This window comes from Ascaphus truei, chromosome 3 (genome assembly GCF_040206685.1).
Source record: "Ascaphus truei isolate aAscTru1 chromosome 3, aAscTru1.hap1, whole genome shotgun sequence".
Lineage (NCBI taxonomy): Eukaryota > Metazoa > Chordata > Amphibia > Anura > Ascaphidae > Ascaphus > Ascaphus truei.
In genome coordinates, this window is record NC_134485.1 from 231,649,218 (window position 1) to 231,667,043 (window position 17,826).

Here is a 17,826-nt window from a genome sequence, read left to right on the forward strand (position 1 = left end):
ACAAGGAGCCGACACCAGGAATTGAATCAGGTTCCCCTGCTTCACATTCGGTGCCAGTCAGTATCTTTACTCACTGAGCCACTCCTCCTTTTAAAAGAAAGAAATACAATTAAAAAAACTGTAAATATTTTACTTGCCTTTACAAGCGTTGGCCCTCCGAATCCAGGGGTATCAGGAAGCTCTCGTACTGCGACGTCATAAAAGACAATACAACGCCATCCACCTTGAAGATCCGGAACAGGCAACAAAATTCTTCTATCACCTTCTTCTTTCTTCATCTGTGATTATTTCTTTATTTTCTGTAATCTTCTTTCTTCATCTGTTAATCCACCATGCCCCATATTAAATTCACAACACAATGTTGTCACGTCGGCTTCTTGAGATAAAATGAGGCATCAAGGCCTTAAATATGGCCTGTGGCATCACATTTTTAGGTCAGATGGTACAGCGCCAATCTGATTGGACGCTGTATCATGTGCCCACCTCTTTTTTTGGGGGGGGGGGGGAGGATGTGACGTCTTCTACAAGGGAGGCACGTTATATCCTTCAAAGCACATGGCAATATCACATGGTATTAGAGCCATTGGAATTGAAGACAGATGAAGAAAGAAGATGACATAAAACAAAGAAATAATGACAGATGAAGAAAGAAGAATTTTGTTATGTGTTCCGGATCTTCAAGGTGGATGGCGTTGGATTGTCTTTGATGACGTCGCGGTATGAGAGCTTCCTAATACCCCTGGATTCGAAGGGCCAACGCTTTTAAAGGTAAGTAAAATATTGAATGTATGTTATTTATTTTTTTTACATGTTTTTGATTGTATTTCTTTCTTTTAATGTTTTTCATTGCCCATATACTGCTAATGTATTTATCTGTGCCCGTTTAAGGTACAGATTAATACAGTAATAGCCATTGCATTTTTTGGCAAATGCTTGTTTTCTATTGAGTGTTATTTTTTATATTTCTCTTGATTGTTTAGATTAAATAGTTTGTAATTTGGATGGCTTGTTTTTATGTATTTTTTCGATTAATTAGCGTTTTTAATTAATTAATTATTTTGTTGGCTCCTTGTTTGAATTGATGTGTTGGCTAGTGGTTTTATTAATTAATTGCTTTGTTGGTTACTAGTTAAAATGATTTAATGGTTTAGTTGGTTAGTGCTTTTATTAATTGAATTTGTTGGCTAGTGCTTTTACTTATTGAATTGTGGTGTTTAGGTGCTTGTGTATGTTTTATTATTGTGTATTTTGGGCCTTCATGTATTTTTATTAGGGTGACCATTGACTGCTATAGTGACTTATCATGTCCATATTATATGGGTATGATGTACCACTATGCCAATCAATGGGTACAGGGTGGGTATAGTGGGTCCGGGGTGGGTGGTTAGACCTCCAGGGTGGGTAGTGGGGGAGGGTGGGTTAACCCCTTAATTACTACAGCTAGTTATTAACCGCTAAGGTGATTAAAGGGTTAGGGGCCATTAGATCGTATTTTTGTATGTATTCTTGCTGGCATCGGGGGACATGGCCCTGCAGTATGCTGACGAGGACACTCTTCATGATGGTAGGGGTAAGTAGAAAAGTGTATTTACTTTATTTCTGCTGCCTGGCTAATGTTTGATTTAATAATGGGCAAATGAGCTATTATCCATATCTGGATAATAATTATTTTGAATATTACTGTACTGTATGTGTTGGGGGGGAGGAGGAGGTGTATTTATTGCAATATATGCCGAATTTTATTTTTGGATACAGGATTGGTACCGCAGTCCAGCAGGGACCCACGGGGACCACCCGAGAACCCCTGGACACCCACGGGGAAAACCTGAGGACCCCCAGATTCAGGCAGGGAACACCCACGGGGACCACCCGAGGGCACCAGACACCCGTGGGGACCACCCGAGGACACCCAGACACCTGCGGGGACCACCTGGAGGCCCATGGACACCCGCGGGGACCACACGGTGACCCCCACCAGCCTCTGGTATCAATCCTGTGTATACAAATATAAAATCTGGTTTTATGTGGGGACACAGGGGGTGGGTTGTGTATTGGTGTTTAGTACATATTGTAATGCTTTGGGGGGGCAGAGAGATAAGTTTGTTATTCAAGGCCTAGTGTCGTGTTCTATTATCTGACCTTTGAGCTACATGCCCAGTACATGGAATAACACTGTTATAATGGGGAGTAGGACTTGGGCCACACATTAGCGTATAGAAGTTAGTCTAAGTGAAAATAAAGAGGGGTTAAATAGTGGACCTGAAAAGCTGACATAGGTCCAAGCTGTAGCTGTGACCTGCTGATATAGAGAGCAAACCACTTAGAAGCATAAACTGGTGTCAAAATACCTTCTTCAGCCACAACACACCACTGCCTGAAATAGAGAAGTAAAAAAGGAAAGAGGTAGGAAACATATGTCAGTGCTTACTGGATTAAAAAAATGATTAGCGTATTTTGGTAGCACAATACTTTACATGGGAGGGACTGCCTGTTTTGCGTTTTCGTGGAGCAGCAGAACACAGCTTGAAAAATACTATATCAACCATTTTGTTACCTTTTCCTTAAGCAGAGCTATTTCCTCCTGGGAATCTTCGAATTTCTGGTTATATTCTGCGTTGAGCTTTGCTATATCTGTCTTTTGTTGGGAAATCTCCTCATCAGCTTTTGCTAGTTCCTGAACAGCACTTTCATTGGCTTCCTGGAGGTCGTTGATCTGTTTTTTGAGGTTCACTATGATACAAATCAATATGTAGCAGAATCAGAAACACATAAGCACATTTGAAGTGTCCTCTGTTGGTATTCCACCAAAAACTTGGTTAAATACTCAGCAAACAAAAACTCTAAAGAAAAATATGTGCAGTACATTGATCAAGTTTTAAAAAGTTAGAATAAAAAGAACTGTAAAAAAATAACCTCTTTTATACCACGTTAAGATTGACAGCTGAAAAAATAACATTTAAAACAAGAATTAATTATTAAAATAAGAAGAAAATATTTTACTTGTGAATTCTTTGGCTGCTGAAAAGTACAATAAAATACATAGAAAAATACAAATAAATTAAATTCACGTAAAATGTAACCCACAAGTAGTATTTTCCTATGTATTTTATTGTAATATTCAACAACCAATGAATTTATAACTAAAACATTTATGCTTTAAATAGATTTTTTTTTTAAATCAGGCAAGTTTATTGTGCATTTATAACCTTATTCTGCAACAAATTATCACAAACAGGAAAGTGTTGTAAAAATCTTGCATTGCTGGGTAAGAGTGTTTAAACCGGCTACAGAAATCAAAGGATGCTCAGTATGTTAAAAATTGCATTGAGTTGAATAAAAAAAAAAAAGTCAGTTTTACAAAACGGATTTATTAAAAAAAAACACATGTAGGATATTGCATGAACTGCTCCTTTAAGGCAGCGGTGCGCCAACTGGGAGATTTGTCTTGGGGTGGCGCGGGCTGTTTAAATTAAATGCCGGGGGATCCCGTGAGACCTCTGCAACGCTCTACTTACCGTGGTTCAGACACTTTTTGACACGTTGCCATGGCAACACGGCATCAAATGATGCTGCGGGGTCATGTGACGTGCCGTCACATGATGCTGCGGGTCACATGACCTGACATCACGTCATCCCGGAGCGTCATTTGACGCAGCTACCAGGTAGGAGGGGGGGTCGCAAGCTCTGGAGTAGGCAGACAGGGGGGCGCAGTAGGAAAAGTTTGCGCTCCCCTGCTTTAAGGTGTAAACTAGTTATCCATATGCCCCCCATAGAAGCTGTTTGTAAAAGGTAAAATAGTTTTTAGTCATCGTGCATGTTTTTATGATGAATGTAGAAACACATTTGCACTATAGCAATTTACTACATCATTCGACAGATCTTTAAATCCTAAGGTTGATATATTAATTAGGTCTGACTGGACCTTGCTTAACCCCATGACTAACGCCAAAAAGTGTGATGGGTGCTCCTTTTGGTAATCAATTGTAAACATTAGTGATGAATAGTGAACATGACAAAATAAGTCCTCTCAGCTGTCTTCACTCAACGCGATTCGCATCAGAATGCTTCGTCAGGAGTGATGATCTACACCTAGCATGTTTTTTTTTATATGCAGAACTCTTTAATCTGATTGGTGGAAGAGGCGGTTTATTTACAAAACTCATTTAGAAATTCCCTTCTTCATTTACCCATTGTTGGGATTTTTTTTGATCAGTGTTCTGCATGCTACAATAATTCTACAATGAAATTCCTTAATGTTCAACTAGGGGATAATTTTTATTATATCAGCTTCGATCTTTAAATTGCATCCACTCCATTGGGCCAACAGAGCCTATACTGGGACCAAATGTGGCTCATTAAGCCTGTGTCGTAAGGCTAAAGGAGACTAAAATCTCTATTAATGATAAAACTTAGTGCCCGAGTACTACAGTATGGAGACAATCTAATATCATCCTCAATATAAATTTAAGTTACAATCCACTATACTTACAGTATTCTGAATCTATTAAATAAACAACAGTTACTACGAAAACAAGATATATTGAACCAAAGGCTGAAAGGCTCTACATAGTCTATTCATTTTATATTTTAAATTTACTCCCTGAGTGTTGTAGAAACAGTTCAGTGTTGTGCTGTATGCACAGTCTCAATAGCAATTATTTTCATTTATATTTTTATACAACTATAAAACAAACAACAGTGACCCTAATACAATTCATAAGAATACACATATTTCTTATGGTAATACCCACAACTTATTTTACATATGGCATTATTTATCTATATAGCAATGGCTGGTCCAGCTATCCTTCTGCCCCTTCCATCATGTAGGTCCCAGTAGCTACAGGCAGTGACAGGCTATCCTGTGGGGTTTAGCCCCCCTCATGCAGCCTCCCTGAGTGGCAAGAGGTGGTGTCATGGGGTCTGTGTTGCAACCAATCCTGGTGCAGACCCTGTGCCCTCCCCTTTTGCATTAGGGAGGATGTTCCAAATTATAGGAGTCAGTTCCCCTCCATCCCTCCTAGGGAGAGGAGGTGTGAGTCCTCCTCCACCCCTCCTTGGGAGAGGAGCATGTCAAGTCCTCCTCCAGCCTCCTGGGGCTGGGAGAGTAAGATCGGTGCATGGCACAAGTGCTCAACCATTAACTGCTAGCCAGCCCCATCCAGGGATCTGAGACCCCTACTCTACTATATGCAATGCTGTTTACCATCTGCAGTGGTTGCTACAAATAAAGACCTAATTAATATACCCCTGGCTGAGTTGCGGTCTATTAGCCAGAGATATTGGAGAGAAAGAACTGTCATGGGAAGGACTGTCTGCAGCCTTGCTGTAGCCTGCCATGTCTGGAGGCGCTGTATCATCATGGAAAGGACATAAGGATCACCTTAAGCCTGTCCTTTTCCCCATCCCATCGCGGACTCTCTGCTCTCCTGGACCCTCACAGGTATGCACTCACCAAGACATCAGTAGTAGCAGCAGCAACATGTTTCCAGAGGGGGGGTTGGGGGGAAGGGTGTCTACAGGGCTACATCTATTTATAACTATACAACATACATCTATACTTAAAATGCAAATATTACCGATATCATCAAATGTGAATTTTCCATCCTTAATAAATCAATTGTATCGGCTCTTATATCTGCAACAATATCTACTTTAATATATTTATTTATTTATAAAATATTTTACCAGGAAGTAATACATTGAGAGTTACCTCTCGTTTTCAAGTATGTCCTGGGCACAGAGTTAAGATGACAAATAATACATGATTACAAATACAGTTACATAAGTGAACAGGGTATACATTATATACAAGACACTGCATGCACAGTTAAAGATAATATATATTATAGGCATACTGTATGTAACAGTTACAGACCAGATTAAAATGTGAGACAGCTTTAGTTTTGAAAGAATTTAAACTGGTGATGGCTGAAAGAGTCTCTGGTAGGTTGTTCCAGTTTTGGTATTAACAATTGAATGAACACGTGACACAGTCCCAAGAACATTCGCAGAAGTACATTTTTGGTGCACATCACAATAGTAATTTTTTAATTTTTGTGAATAGATATAGTGAAAAACCAAGGTGAAAAAGTAAAAATAAAATATTGTTAAAACACGCTGAGCTGATGTTACTGATCCCAGACCAACAACACTAATGAAAAGTGACTTCACAAGAACTGCCAGGTGCTGAGACTTTATTGTGCTAATCACTGTTTGAACCTCCTGCTAGATGTACATTAATCAAGTTCCAAACCTGCCAATCAATGCAAAATCACTGATGCAAAATGTAGAGGAGCGTCATCACACATATATAGCATGTGCCATAGTAAAACATTAGCTTAGCAGGCTGTGCACTACTGCAAAATTAGCAGTCCGTTTGAGCAATAATAAATCCAAAAGGCGTGGGCACTGTGGCGTGGTGACGTCACATCACGTTGAGCAGCTGATCCCACAACAACCGGTCTACAGCAAGAGCGTCCTAGCAGTTCTGTGTACCGCTACGGAGCAGAGTACAGTGGCTATTTAGCTAAGTATCAAGCATTGATTTCTGGATACTTTACTTTATGTTGGGTTGTCAGTTGTTTACTAATCTTTACATGGTCTGTCACTAGTTACAGGGACTCGCAGTACAAGTTGACAGCGATGTTGGAGCTGTGCTATTTGAAAGCAAGTAGCGTTTATATGATAGTTTAGCCACTGAGGGAATCCCCTTACAAACTGTGCAACCCAACCTTTTGGATTTATTATTGCTCAAACGGACTGCTAATTTTGCTGTGTTCATTCAATTGTTAATACGATTAACTTCTGTACATTGGTAGCACTCATTTGTGTTATTAATTGACACTTGAAAACTATATTCATTGAAATTGTTTATTATCTATGAGTGAGCGGTGTGAAATGTCTTGCGTTGTGTATGTTCCAGTTTTGGGGTGCACGGTAAGAGGAGGGGGAGCGGCCGGATACTTTGTTGAGCCTTGGGACCATGAACTGTTTTTTGGAGTCAGATCTCAGATGATAAGTGCTGCATGTGGTAGGGGCGAAGAGCTTGTTCAGATAGATGGTTAGCATGCCCAGAAAGTATTTGAAGACAAGACAGGAAAGACGTACTTTGCGCCGAGACTCAAGTGGGTATCAATGTGGATCCCGAATGTTAAGTGGGAGTCAAACCATATGCCCAAGAATTTAAAACTAGTATCAGGAGTTAGTGTGCTGTTAGCATTGGTTCTGATCTGGAGCTCAGTCACTGGAAGCTTTAAAAATGTAGTCTTGGTCCCAAATACCATTGTTACAGTCTTGTCAGTGTTTAAAAACAGTTTGTTTTGGGAAAGTGCCCTTTTAATCATTTTTTCGTTTTGGGTCCTTCCTGCTCCGTTTTGCTGGTGCGCTTTTTAGTCTCCCTTTTCCTGTTTTGGGAAATCCAATTTTCGAGTCTCAAAAAGTCAGATTGAAGTATGTGTTCAAGGTTGGAGAGGCTATGGCTATTTGCACATACGATTGTGTCATCTGCATACATGTGTATTGAAGCTCCCTTACAAGCTGTAGGAAGATCATTGATGAACACTGAGAAGAGTAGGGGCCCCAGAACAGAGCCTTGCGGGATACCACAGGTGATATCCAAGAGTTTGGAGTTAGAGCCTGAGATGGACACATGTTGGGATCTACCTGATAGGTAGGAATTAAACCAGTTTAAAGCATGTTTCCCTATTCCAGAGCACTGGAGTTTGGTAAGTATGATAACATGATCAACAGTATCAAAAGCCTTTGCAAAATCTAGGAATATTGCACCAGTGAGTTGTCCCCGTTCCATTCCACACTGGATTTCATTGCAAACTTTTAGCAGGGTAGTTACGGTGGAGTGTTTGGGGCGAAAGCCAGATTGGAATTGGCTAGGGAAATTTGTCTAGGTACTGTATAATAAAAGCTTATTTGGGAGTGAACACATTTTTCCATGACTTTGGATAGTATTGGGAGAAGAGAGATTGGCCTGTAGTTTGAGACAGTGTAGGATGTACGTATGTGACTGAAACGTTAATCCCTCTGCGTATACAATAAAATTGTCTAAATGATCTCCAGCATTAAATAAGACACTGACGGGGGCAATGAACTATAAATTCTGATCTACTCCGCATGAATTCCTCACTTCGTGTTAATTGTTCATATTCTTCTTTATGGATATAGAAAACCATAAATTTATCTACGTGAATTATGCAGTTCAATGTTGTACAATGCAATGGGGAAGAGAAGAAAGAGAAGAAATTTCTATAAGATAATCACACACGATTGTCAATGACTACCTTAGAATAATGGTCTATTCCAGGGGTGCGCAAACTTTTGCTCATCCGCTCCCCTGTCTTGTGTCCACCGGTGCTCGCACACCCCCCCACCACCTTGCTTAGTGTGGCATCAAATGATGCGCAGGGTCATGTGATGTCATTTGACCCGCTGCATTGTTGCTATGGCGACTTTCATGTGACATCACGCCACATTTAACGCCGATCTGCCATGGAGATGCATCCAGACACCGGCGAAATCTCGGTAAATTGAGAGTTGCAGAGGCCTCACGTGATCCCCGGCATTGAATTTTAATGCCTTGGGGAAGAGCGCGGCGTCTCTGCAACCACCCATGCCACCCCAGAAAAATCTTGCGCACCCCTGCTCTATTCTATAATGGCACCTACATTATATAAAGGCTATTAAGTTTATATCAATGTTTAACCCTGGGGGTCATTGTGTTTAATTTGTAGATCTAGAATGTGTCTAGCTTCGCCAGATCATTTATTCTATCTCCTCCTCTCCAGTTAGGAAGTACTTGTTCCAGATCTCTAAAATTTAGACCCCCAAAGGGTTAAACATCGATATAGATTTAATAGCCTTTATATAATCTAGGGGCCATTGTAGAATAGACCATTATTCTAGAGTAGTAATTAACAATGGTGTGGGATTATTTTATAGAAATGTATTTAGATTGGAATTTCTAAATGATTTTTTGTAAATAGCCGCCTCTTCCACCAATTGGATTAAAGAGCTGCATAAAAAAAAACCATGCTAAGTGTAGATCATCACTCCTGACAAAGCATTCTGATGCGAAACGCGTTGAGTGAAAACAGCTGAGAGGACGAGCCACTGATTCCAACTGGAAGCAGAGGAGGACAGATTTCTGAGAAATACCATTGCCACTGATTTGGTTATGCTGCGGCTTCAGCAGTAAAATGTGAGTCTATTTGATTGAATATTTACACAAACATCACACGTGAGATAAGACATAGAGCACAATATTGTGTCCATTTTTCTTTCCATTCAAGAATCATTGCGCTCCCCTTAAGTTTGAAAAAATATATAACACCTCCAGTAGCATAACTAATTGCAAAATAAAGCAATCATTGTTTTTATGAAGGAGCAAACGTGCTGTGCCGTCACAGTGTACTGGACTTATTTGGAGCAGTGGGTTAGTTCTCTGCAGAAGCAGAACAGAATAAAAAATTTAACACTACAATGTATTTGTCGAGGATACGGGAACCGTCTTCCCTGTGTAACGGGTATTCCACCCCACCCAATCGCAGATATAGTGTGTGTGCGGAGAACATACAGTGTTACCAGGTGTGGTGCTTTATCTGTTAGGCTCACAGGAGGGCTGAGCTTCCGCCACGGGGAACCTGGGGCAATTATATTAGGAGTAACCCTGTACTCGGTGCAGCGCCTCCACCTGCGACGGTTCCTAGCAGAGCAGGAATTGTTCCTCGCAGGACACATACAAATAATTAGCACACCATAAGTATAATAACTAATACCTTTACTTGGGAACATAAGACACAAATACCATACACAGAATAACGGGTGTCCCTCTCTAGAGGCGACACTGACTACGGCGTCACGCAGGACGCTTCCCCAACACCTTTACTTAGGAGCATATGAACCCTATAACATCAACATATTATAACATCCCCACACGGTGCCCACAGCCCAACCCCTTTGTCCCGTGGTCAGCGCTGCCACTATGTGTTATGAGAATGTTAGGCTTTGTTGGTGCACTTATGGGGTACCTGCCGAGCGCTCCTGCACTCGGGCCTGCAATTGGCTTCGCAAAGGATCTGTTGCTCGGTGATTCCGTCTGATCCCAAGCTGGTTCCTTGCACGAGGTCCGCCAGGGGCGATCCCACCCTGGTGATAGTCTCTGTGGGCACGGACTTGAGCCCAAATCTTCTCTTAGAGAGCGCTGTGTCCCTATCTAACACTAGCGCTACTGTGACAGGGTCCCTAACCTAGGGCCTGTCCCTGTAGCACCACAAACTGGGGAGTGAGAACCTATCTGGGACCTAAGGGGTTACTGGCCTACTTCGTTCCCCTAGCTCTTCCCGGTCCTGATTCTAACTACCTACCTAGTACTCCCAGCGCCTGCAGCAATGCACTGCAACCGGCTGGGTGCGTGCAGCAAACGTGCTGCACAAACACTGTGCCTTCTTGTCAGACCTCACAGCACTGACAGCCGTGACTCTGACAAGGGAGCACACACACATAACTAAGGGCAGAGTCCCTAACCTGGGGCCGTCCCTTATAATTACCCACTAGCCTGGTGGGGAGTTGGGGCCTACCTGGGATATGGGGGACCTTACGTGGTGCAGGAGCTTCACTCGCTCCCTAAACCCTTCCTTCCCCTTCTGCTCCCAGCTCCAACTGACTAGCGTGCTGCAAGCCCGCGAAATGTATCCTTTTTCTCCCTCTAGAGATCCTTGGCCCTCATTGGCCACACTGAGGCACCTGGTGTGCTTGGCCCTAAGCCTCATGGGAGTTGTGGTCCCGTGGAGGCTGTAAACACATTGGGGCCGCGTGCGCGCCTTCCCTGCGCCTGCGCGAATCCTTAATGGCCGCCGCAATCTCTCCTGAACTGTCCCTGACTCTCTATAGCTAAGTCTGCGCATGCGCGATCCCGCGCACGCTTGCACAACTTGTCATGGCGGCTCCCGCTAGCTGGGTGCGCCGCCGGAGCTCCAGGGACGCCGAGCGCTCCCTGCACTGGCCCCCACCTTCGTGAACAGCTGTCGGGTCCGTCGCTGCCTCCGACGGCAACCGCGACTGCGCTGACACGAAGGAGGGGGGTTTCTGGTGACCGAGGGGCACCCATGCTACACCTGTCTATCATGACTGTTGATTTGTGTTACATCAAACTTATTACAGTGCAATATTACTGTACATTGGAGATGTACTGCATATTTGACAATATATTTAAACATGTATGATAGTAAAGGCAATTATGCAGTATGGCATAAAACTGTGGATAGACTAATTTGCCACTTTTAAAGCACCATTCCCACCCAAGAAAATCCCCTCCATGTCCTTTTGGACACCTTCCTGGTGTTAACATTTTTTTAATTTTTTTTAAACAAACCTATTTTTAGATAATTTCAAGGCTATGGGGCCTATTCTAGTAGCCTCGATAACTAAGTCATCAAGCTTTTTGAACACTTCCCATACGATTTGGCAAGGTAGCTATTCAGAAAGCTCTGAACTGCCAAACCCGTTCAGGAATTGCATCTCCGAGTGGGAGCTGAAAAACAGCTTCCCGAGTAACAGGCCCCGGTGTACCGGTATCCCCTTGCAATGTTTAAATCCACTTTTGTCAGATGACTGGGACATTTAAATGCTTAGGAGATACCAGCACCCCATACCGGGGCCTGTTTCTTGGGAAACGGGGTCCCCGGACCTGAAATTACTGCGGTTCAGCTCAGGAGACTACCTGCTACAGTACACTGTTATTAAAATGTAAATAAAAACACAGCGATCACCTGGGAGAGCTGTGCAGGGAGATGCAGCTCTCTCTATGCACCTCTAACAGACTGCGACTGGATCGCACAGGGGAGAACTTAGAAAGAGGCTGAGATACCATCGCTGCTGTCCCGTTTGGTTTGGGCATTTAACTACCTCATGTTTGAGACTTGTGGAAATGGTTTCTGATTCTTTCTGAATACCGTGATAACACAAATGGCAAACCGTTTCGATGGGGTCATGTCAAACCATTTGATGGGGCCATGGCCCATCTTTCCAGATAGCAGCAATTTTATCAAAGCTACCTGAATAAACCCCTAAGACTGAAATGAATAATAAGAATATGCATATTCCCTGAAAACTATTTATAACTAAATATATACAGTATCTGTATTCATTTTCTCTTTTTGAAAAGCATCTAACTATTAAAGAAGGGTGCATTAGTTCTCTACTTCTAATAGACTAAAGCTGCGGTCCCAGTCATCACTGTGACACGCGCCCGGCGGGGGGGAGACGGCGCGTGCACAGCGCTAACCGCGATCTGCGGTCTTCAGGAGAGAGGGAGATTGCGACGGGAGGGGGCGTGGTCGGGGTTTTGCAGGGGCGTGGCCATGACCTCACGTGGCTGGTCCGCCCTCATTGGGTGAACCGCCGGCGGGGGCGTGGCCACGCCTCCGTCGCAAGTTCTAAACTCAATTTCATTGAGTTTTAAAAAACTGCCAGTATGAGCGGCGGCACCTTTAGTGGAAAGGTGCGTACTGGGCCCAGCCCCATTGAGGGGCGCTGCTTATACAAACAGTGCATGCCGAGGCGTGTGCTGTAGCAGTGACTGGGACTGCAGCCTAAACCTTTACCTTTGGTCATAACTGAGAGCACCTTATCTTACTATAAAACAACTATAAGTAATAAAGGCATCAATTAGATAATCAAAGCCATCAGAGGTAAATATTTGCTGCAGGAACATTGATATCATCGCTCACCGTTACTGATTCGCTGTTAATAATTAATTAAAAAAATAACTTATTATATTATAGCGCTTCAGAATTACCACAAAAAAAGACATTAAAAGGTAGAAAAGAAAGCAGACACAAGATAAAACATTAGGGTGGACAGAATACATAAAGGAAAGATAAGTATTAAATACTGGATAAGTTACGGTTCATTAATCAAATGCCTGGGTAAGCAAGTAAATCTGTGTTGGAATATTACTAGAGAGGGGGACTCTCGGACCGGACAGGCAGAGAACCCCAAAGTGAAGGAGCACTATGACTACAAACTCGGGCCGAAGGGAACTCAAGGAGACTCTGGGAACTGTTGGCAGTTCAGCTGTTCATTGAAGTGAGTGGGTGGGGGTATAAGGAACCAGGAGCTGGGACAGTAATTATGTAGGGCTTTCAATGTCAATCTTATAACAGATTCGCCATGCAGTAACTCCTTAAAGCAGGTGTCTGCAACCTCTCAAGGAAGAAGAGCCATTTTATAAACAAATTCTTTCTCCAAAATATTCCGAGAGCCGCAATACATGCTTGAATATTGCAGCCCAAAAAACACATAGATATACTGTACACACACTAATAGGTATATACTGTATAAGCATTAACATACGACATAATATTTGGGGGAATAAAATGTATCTCACAATAATAAGTCCATTTATTTAGTTGTACAATACATACATAAATACACTACCCTCCCCAAAAAAACACATACATGACCACCCCCTCAAATATAAACACACACTACCCCCTCCAAACACACGCACACACACACACACTATATACAAAAATGTTTTATATATAAATCCCCAGCACCCAGCCCTGCACCCACAGAGGGGAACCACAGGTCCAGCTGCTACCCATCCTGCACCCACAGAGGAGAACCACAGGTTCAGCACCCATCCTGCACCCACTGAGGAGAACCACAGGTCCAGCACCCATCCTGCACCCACTGAGGAGAACCACAGGTCCAGCACCCATCCTGCACCCACAGAGGAGATCCACAGGTCCAGCTGTTACCCATCCTGCACCTACAGAGGAGAACCACAGGTCCAGCTGCCACCCATCCTGCACCCACAGAGGAGAACCACAGGTCCAGCTGCTACCCATCCTGCACCCACAGAGGAGAAGTGCAGGTACCAGAGGGTCTATGACCTAGCTGCAGGGGGCTAACAGCACTTTATACTCATTGGAGTTACAGTAGCTGTTTATGCTGGGACTTTTTATGCTGTGGACCCAGGATCTTCCCGGAGCTGTATAAGGACTCTTGAGGACACAATTTGCTGCTGCCGACGGCACACAAACCCGATGTGGCGGTGACTATTTGTGTTCACACATGCCTGTTATTACACTTCCTTTGTGAGTGAGCCTGTTTCCTCCCACCTCCTATCCCTTTCCAATTAATGTCATAGATTTTATGCTATAGGCCATGCGCTTTCTGTTCTTTTGTTGTAGATTCCGTTTTGGATTGGTTCATCCTTTTGATAGCAGCCCCCCATTCAATTATATATATATATATTTATACTACACCAATAGACATTTTGGGGCCCAGGACAAATTAAAGGAGCAGGGCCCTCCCTGATAAATCCCCCCCATCCCCCCCATCTTCCCCTTGTAATCCCCACATTTCACGCCCCCTCCCCATTAATCCTCACATCCTCACATCTCCCCCCTCACCCCCCCATTAAACCCCACACCGCACAGCGTATTGTGTGTTCCTTAGGGGTGGGAGAACAAGACATGGGGAGAGAATGGGAAGGAAGGAGAGAAGAGGCAGAAAGAAGAGAGAGAGGGTAGGAGAGAGAGGGGGAAGGAAAGAGAGGGTGAAGTAAAGGGAGAGGGGGGAAGAGAGGAGGAAGGAGAGAGAGGGGAGGGAGAGAGAGAGAGGGGGGAAGGAGACGGGAAGGAAAGAGAGAGATGGGAAGAGGGGTATTGGAAGAGAAGAGAGGATCTGTGTGCTGCTGCCTATCGCTACCCTGGAGGATTGAGGGGTCTTGCTGAGCTGCCTGTTGAAAGGTGCCCATGGAGGTGCCTGTCAGGGGCACCTCCCTTCTACCAGTCTACAGCAAGCTGCCTGGACAGGCACCTCCAAAGACACCTTCCAGCAGGCCACCACTGCGGATCAGGCCAGATTAAGTTTGCCGGTAGAGAGGTAGCAGCTGGGGGTCGGCAACCTGCAGAGAGCCGCAAGTGGGAGCGGAAAGAGCCGCAAAAAGGTTGCCAACCCCTGCCCTTAAGGGAGGAACGCAGGTTCTCTGTATTTTTTTTCCATAAATGTAAAACATTTGGCTTAAGTTTTAAGCCACAATTAAGGACAACACCAAGATTCCTCACACGGTCAGAGTTTAGCAACTGGAAACCTCAAGCTTAGGCTGAGCTTATAGTGACGGCGACGCGACATAGCGTCAAAACAAATGCATTGCCGCTGTTGCGTGCGCTTATAGTAAGCGCGACACAACGACTTTGTCGCGATCACTGAAAGTCATATCAATTTGATTTTTCCAGCAACCGTAGCCTGACGTCACCGGCACTATAAGCGTAGCCTTAAGGCCAGTTAGTTGATCTAGATGCATTCTTGTTGGAGGCGCTGCACCGAGTACAGGGTTACTCCTAATATAATTGCCCCAGGTTCCCCGTGGCGGAAGCTCAGCCCTCCTGTGAGCCTAACAGGTAAAGCACCACACCTGGTAACTGTAGGTTCTCCGCACTCACACTATATCTGCGATTGGGTGGGGTGGAAAACCCGTTACAATTGGAGGCGCTGCTGAGATCCAGACCTGGGGTGCCCTGTTCCATTTTTTTTGTCAAATTGTCGACCATGTCTGTAAAGTCCGGACACGAGGTCCTCGCCTGGGCCTTGAGGCTAGATCTAAGTCCCCGCCGTGTGGTGGCTTTAGAAGGCATTCCCGCCAATATATCAGAGGAGGAGATCTATGAGCCTATGCATAAAGTCCCCGGGTGGCAGTACGCTATTCTTATAGATATAAATCAAGACCCCACGTCCACGTGGAGCTTGCTGCTTTTTGTGGTGACATACTCGGGGGATATATGGCTGTCAGAGGCACTGTCCGCGTTGTTTATGCCCGGGTGCCCCCCTGAGGGCTACCCTTTAGTATACTCTGACCCAGCGCCATGGCAACTTTCCCCAAGTCGGCAGTGTGCACGTGGTGCTGCGCTCGAGGTGCAGAATGACCTTGCAGAAAACTGTCCGGGATCGGCGGGAAAACCTAAGCCCCACTCCCGTCGAATGAGTGATGCAGTGCAGAGCCCGAACCACTCCTTGATAGAAAGCGCCCCTCCTCTAGAGTCCACCAGGGGGAAAGAGTGTTTTGAACAGCCATCAGCCACTTCTGTTCACCAGGAGGAGGAGGGCACTGTTGCAGAAATGGATTATCCTTCCTCAGAGGATGAGATGGACTGTCAGGGGGTACACCCTAATGTGTATGTGCCCTGGCGTGCGCCAGGAGTAGATGCCCTTGCATTAATGTGCCCCTGCATGCAAGAAGCCTATGTCAAGGGAGCCGTCCTGTCTCAGTTACCGCTAGACTTCAAGACAACCGAGGTGGACGGAGAACTGGGTATACAGTGTTTTAGCCCCACCTGTGACTGTTCTAGAGGCGCACTGGTGTGGGAGCCCCAATGTGACTGTTGCGGTGCCTGGTTCTTGAAGCCTATTACCCCCGCCTACAGAACCCACAGAGGAAGATGCCGTTATCCTCTCTACCTCAACCATGGAGGTGGCGGAGATGAAAGACAAGGCTGCCCTAGTTCCCCGTTGCAACCAAGCGGGAAGAACCAAGGCCCAGCCAGCTATGGAGCCGAGAGAACCGTCGGCGGAGAAGAGCGCGACCGCAGTGGAGGTACCGGAGCGGGCCCGTTTTGTACCAATACCCACTGGTTGTATCACAGAAGAACCCGGTGACTCCCTTGCAGAGGATCCGATCGTGATATCCTCAGAGGAAGAGGTAGGCGTCCCATCGGTGGCGATGCGCCTACCGGCGCACCACCCCAGCGGTGACACAGAGGAGCAGACGAGTCCGGACACCGTCCGACAGCACGTGCTGGTGTGGCCGGTGCCGTGGAAGAGTCCCATGGCCGTGGCGACTCCCAGTGTGTCGGAGGGACATACGGAGGAAGAGGAACACGTCGCAAGCCAGCGGAGTGGTGAGGAACCTCCTAACTCCCTGCAGACCCCGATGGAGGTGGCCGTAGAAGAGGCAGTAGAAAAGTCTCATGACCTGAGTATGAGCCCGTGCGCTCCAACCCAAATGGTCCCAGGACTGGGATCCCACGCTCCCGAGTTTGCAGAAGGTGAATGGACTGCCCCAGAAGTGCCGGGGACAGGTCCCATGACAGCCTGGGTGGGAACTGACAGCGTCCCCGAGGACCTGTTGGCCACCGAGAGTCCATGCAGCGGTGAGGCTCCAACCCTTTACTCCCTGCAAGATGTGATGGAGGTACCCGGTGAAGAGACCCTGCCCGGTGCTTACTTCTCCGCAAAGGATCACCAAGGTCGTCTGTCTCAAGCCCCTGAGCTCGTGATGTATCCCGAAGGCATCACTTCAGAAGTGGCTAATGGAGCCAGCAGAGACTGGGCCGTGTCAGCTAGGGCAATCATTGCCTTCCTCATGCACAACACGGAGCGGTTTGTTCATCATGTCGTGGACAGAGGAAAAGGTCAGGACCTCCCGGTATACCGCATGTGCGAGGCAGATGGCTGGGTAAAGGTCTGGCCCAGAGACATTGCACTATTCCTTCCACCAGGGGGAGGAAGTATAAAGGAGCTAGTGACTGTTAACCCTGAGCACGATCGTCAAAAGATTATCCCGGTGGAGGCTCACAAAAGTCAAAGCGAGGTACCCCCACATGATCAGTTAGGGGCACCCCACAAATGGTCTCAGCAAGCAGCAAGTATTCTGCTGGCCTCGGTTATTACTGTGGGGGTTATGTGGTGTACCAAGTCACATAAAGACCATGTGATAAGTTGTATTTTCTATGCACTGCATTTTGTTTATATAAATTTTGATTTTTCACCAGGGGGAGAGTGTAGCCCTAGTCCCCAGCGGTT

At 45.3% G+C, this 17,826-nt stretch overlaps 1 protein-coding gene across 3 annotated transcripts in view; it reads right to left on the reverse strand.

Annotated features, from left to right (window-relative positions):
- LOC142489467 (uncharacterized) overlaps positions 1–17,826 on the reverse strand; it is an 81,228-nt gene that overhangs the window by 46,644 nt on the left and 16,758 nt on the right. For all 3 annotated transcript variants that reach the window (XM_075590292.1, XM_075590291.1, XM_075590293.1), the window contains exon 4: positions 2,555–2,730. In XM_075590292.1, the coding sequence (XP_075446407.1) occupies positions 2,555–2,730 (176 nt within the window). The remainder of the gene's footprint in view (positions 1–2,554; positions 2,731–17,826) is intronic.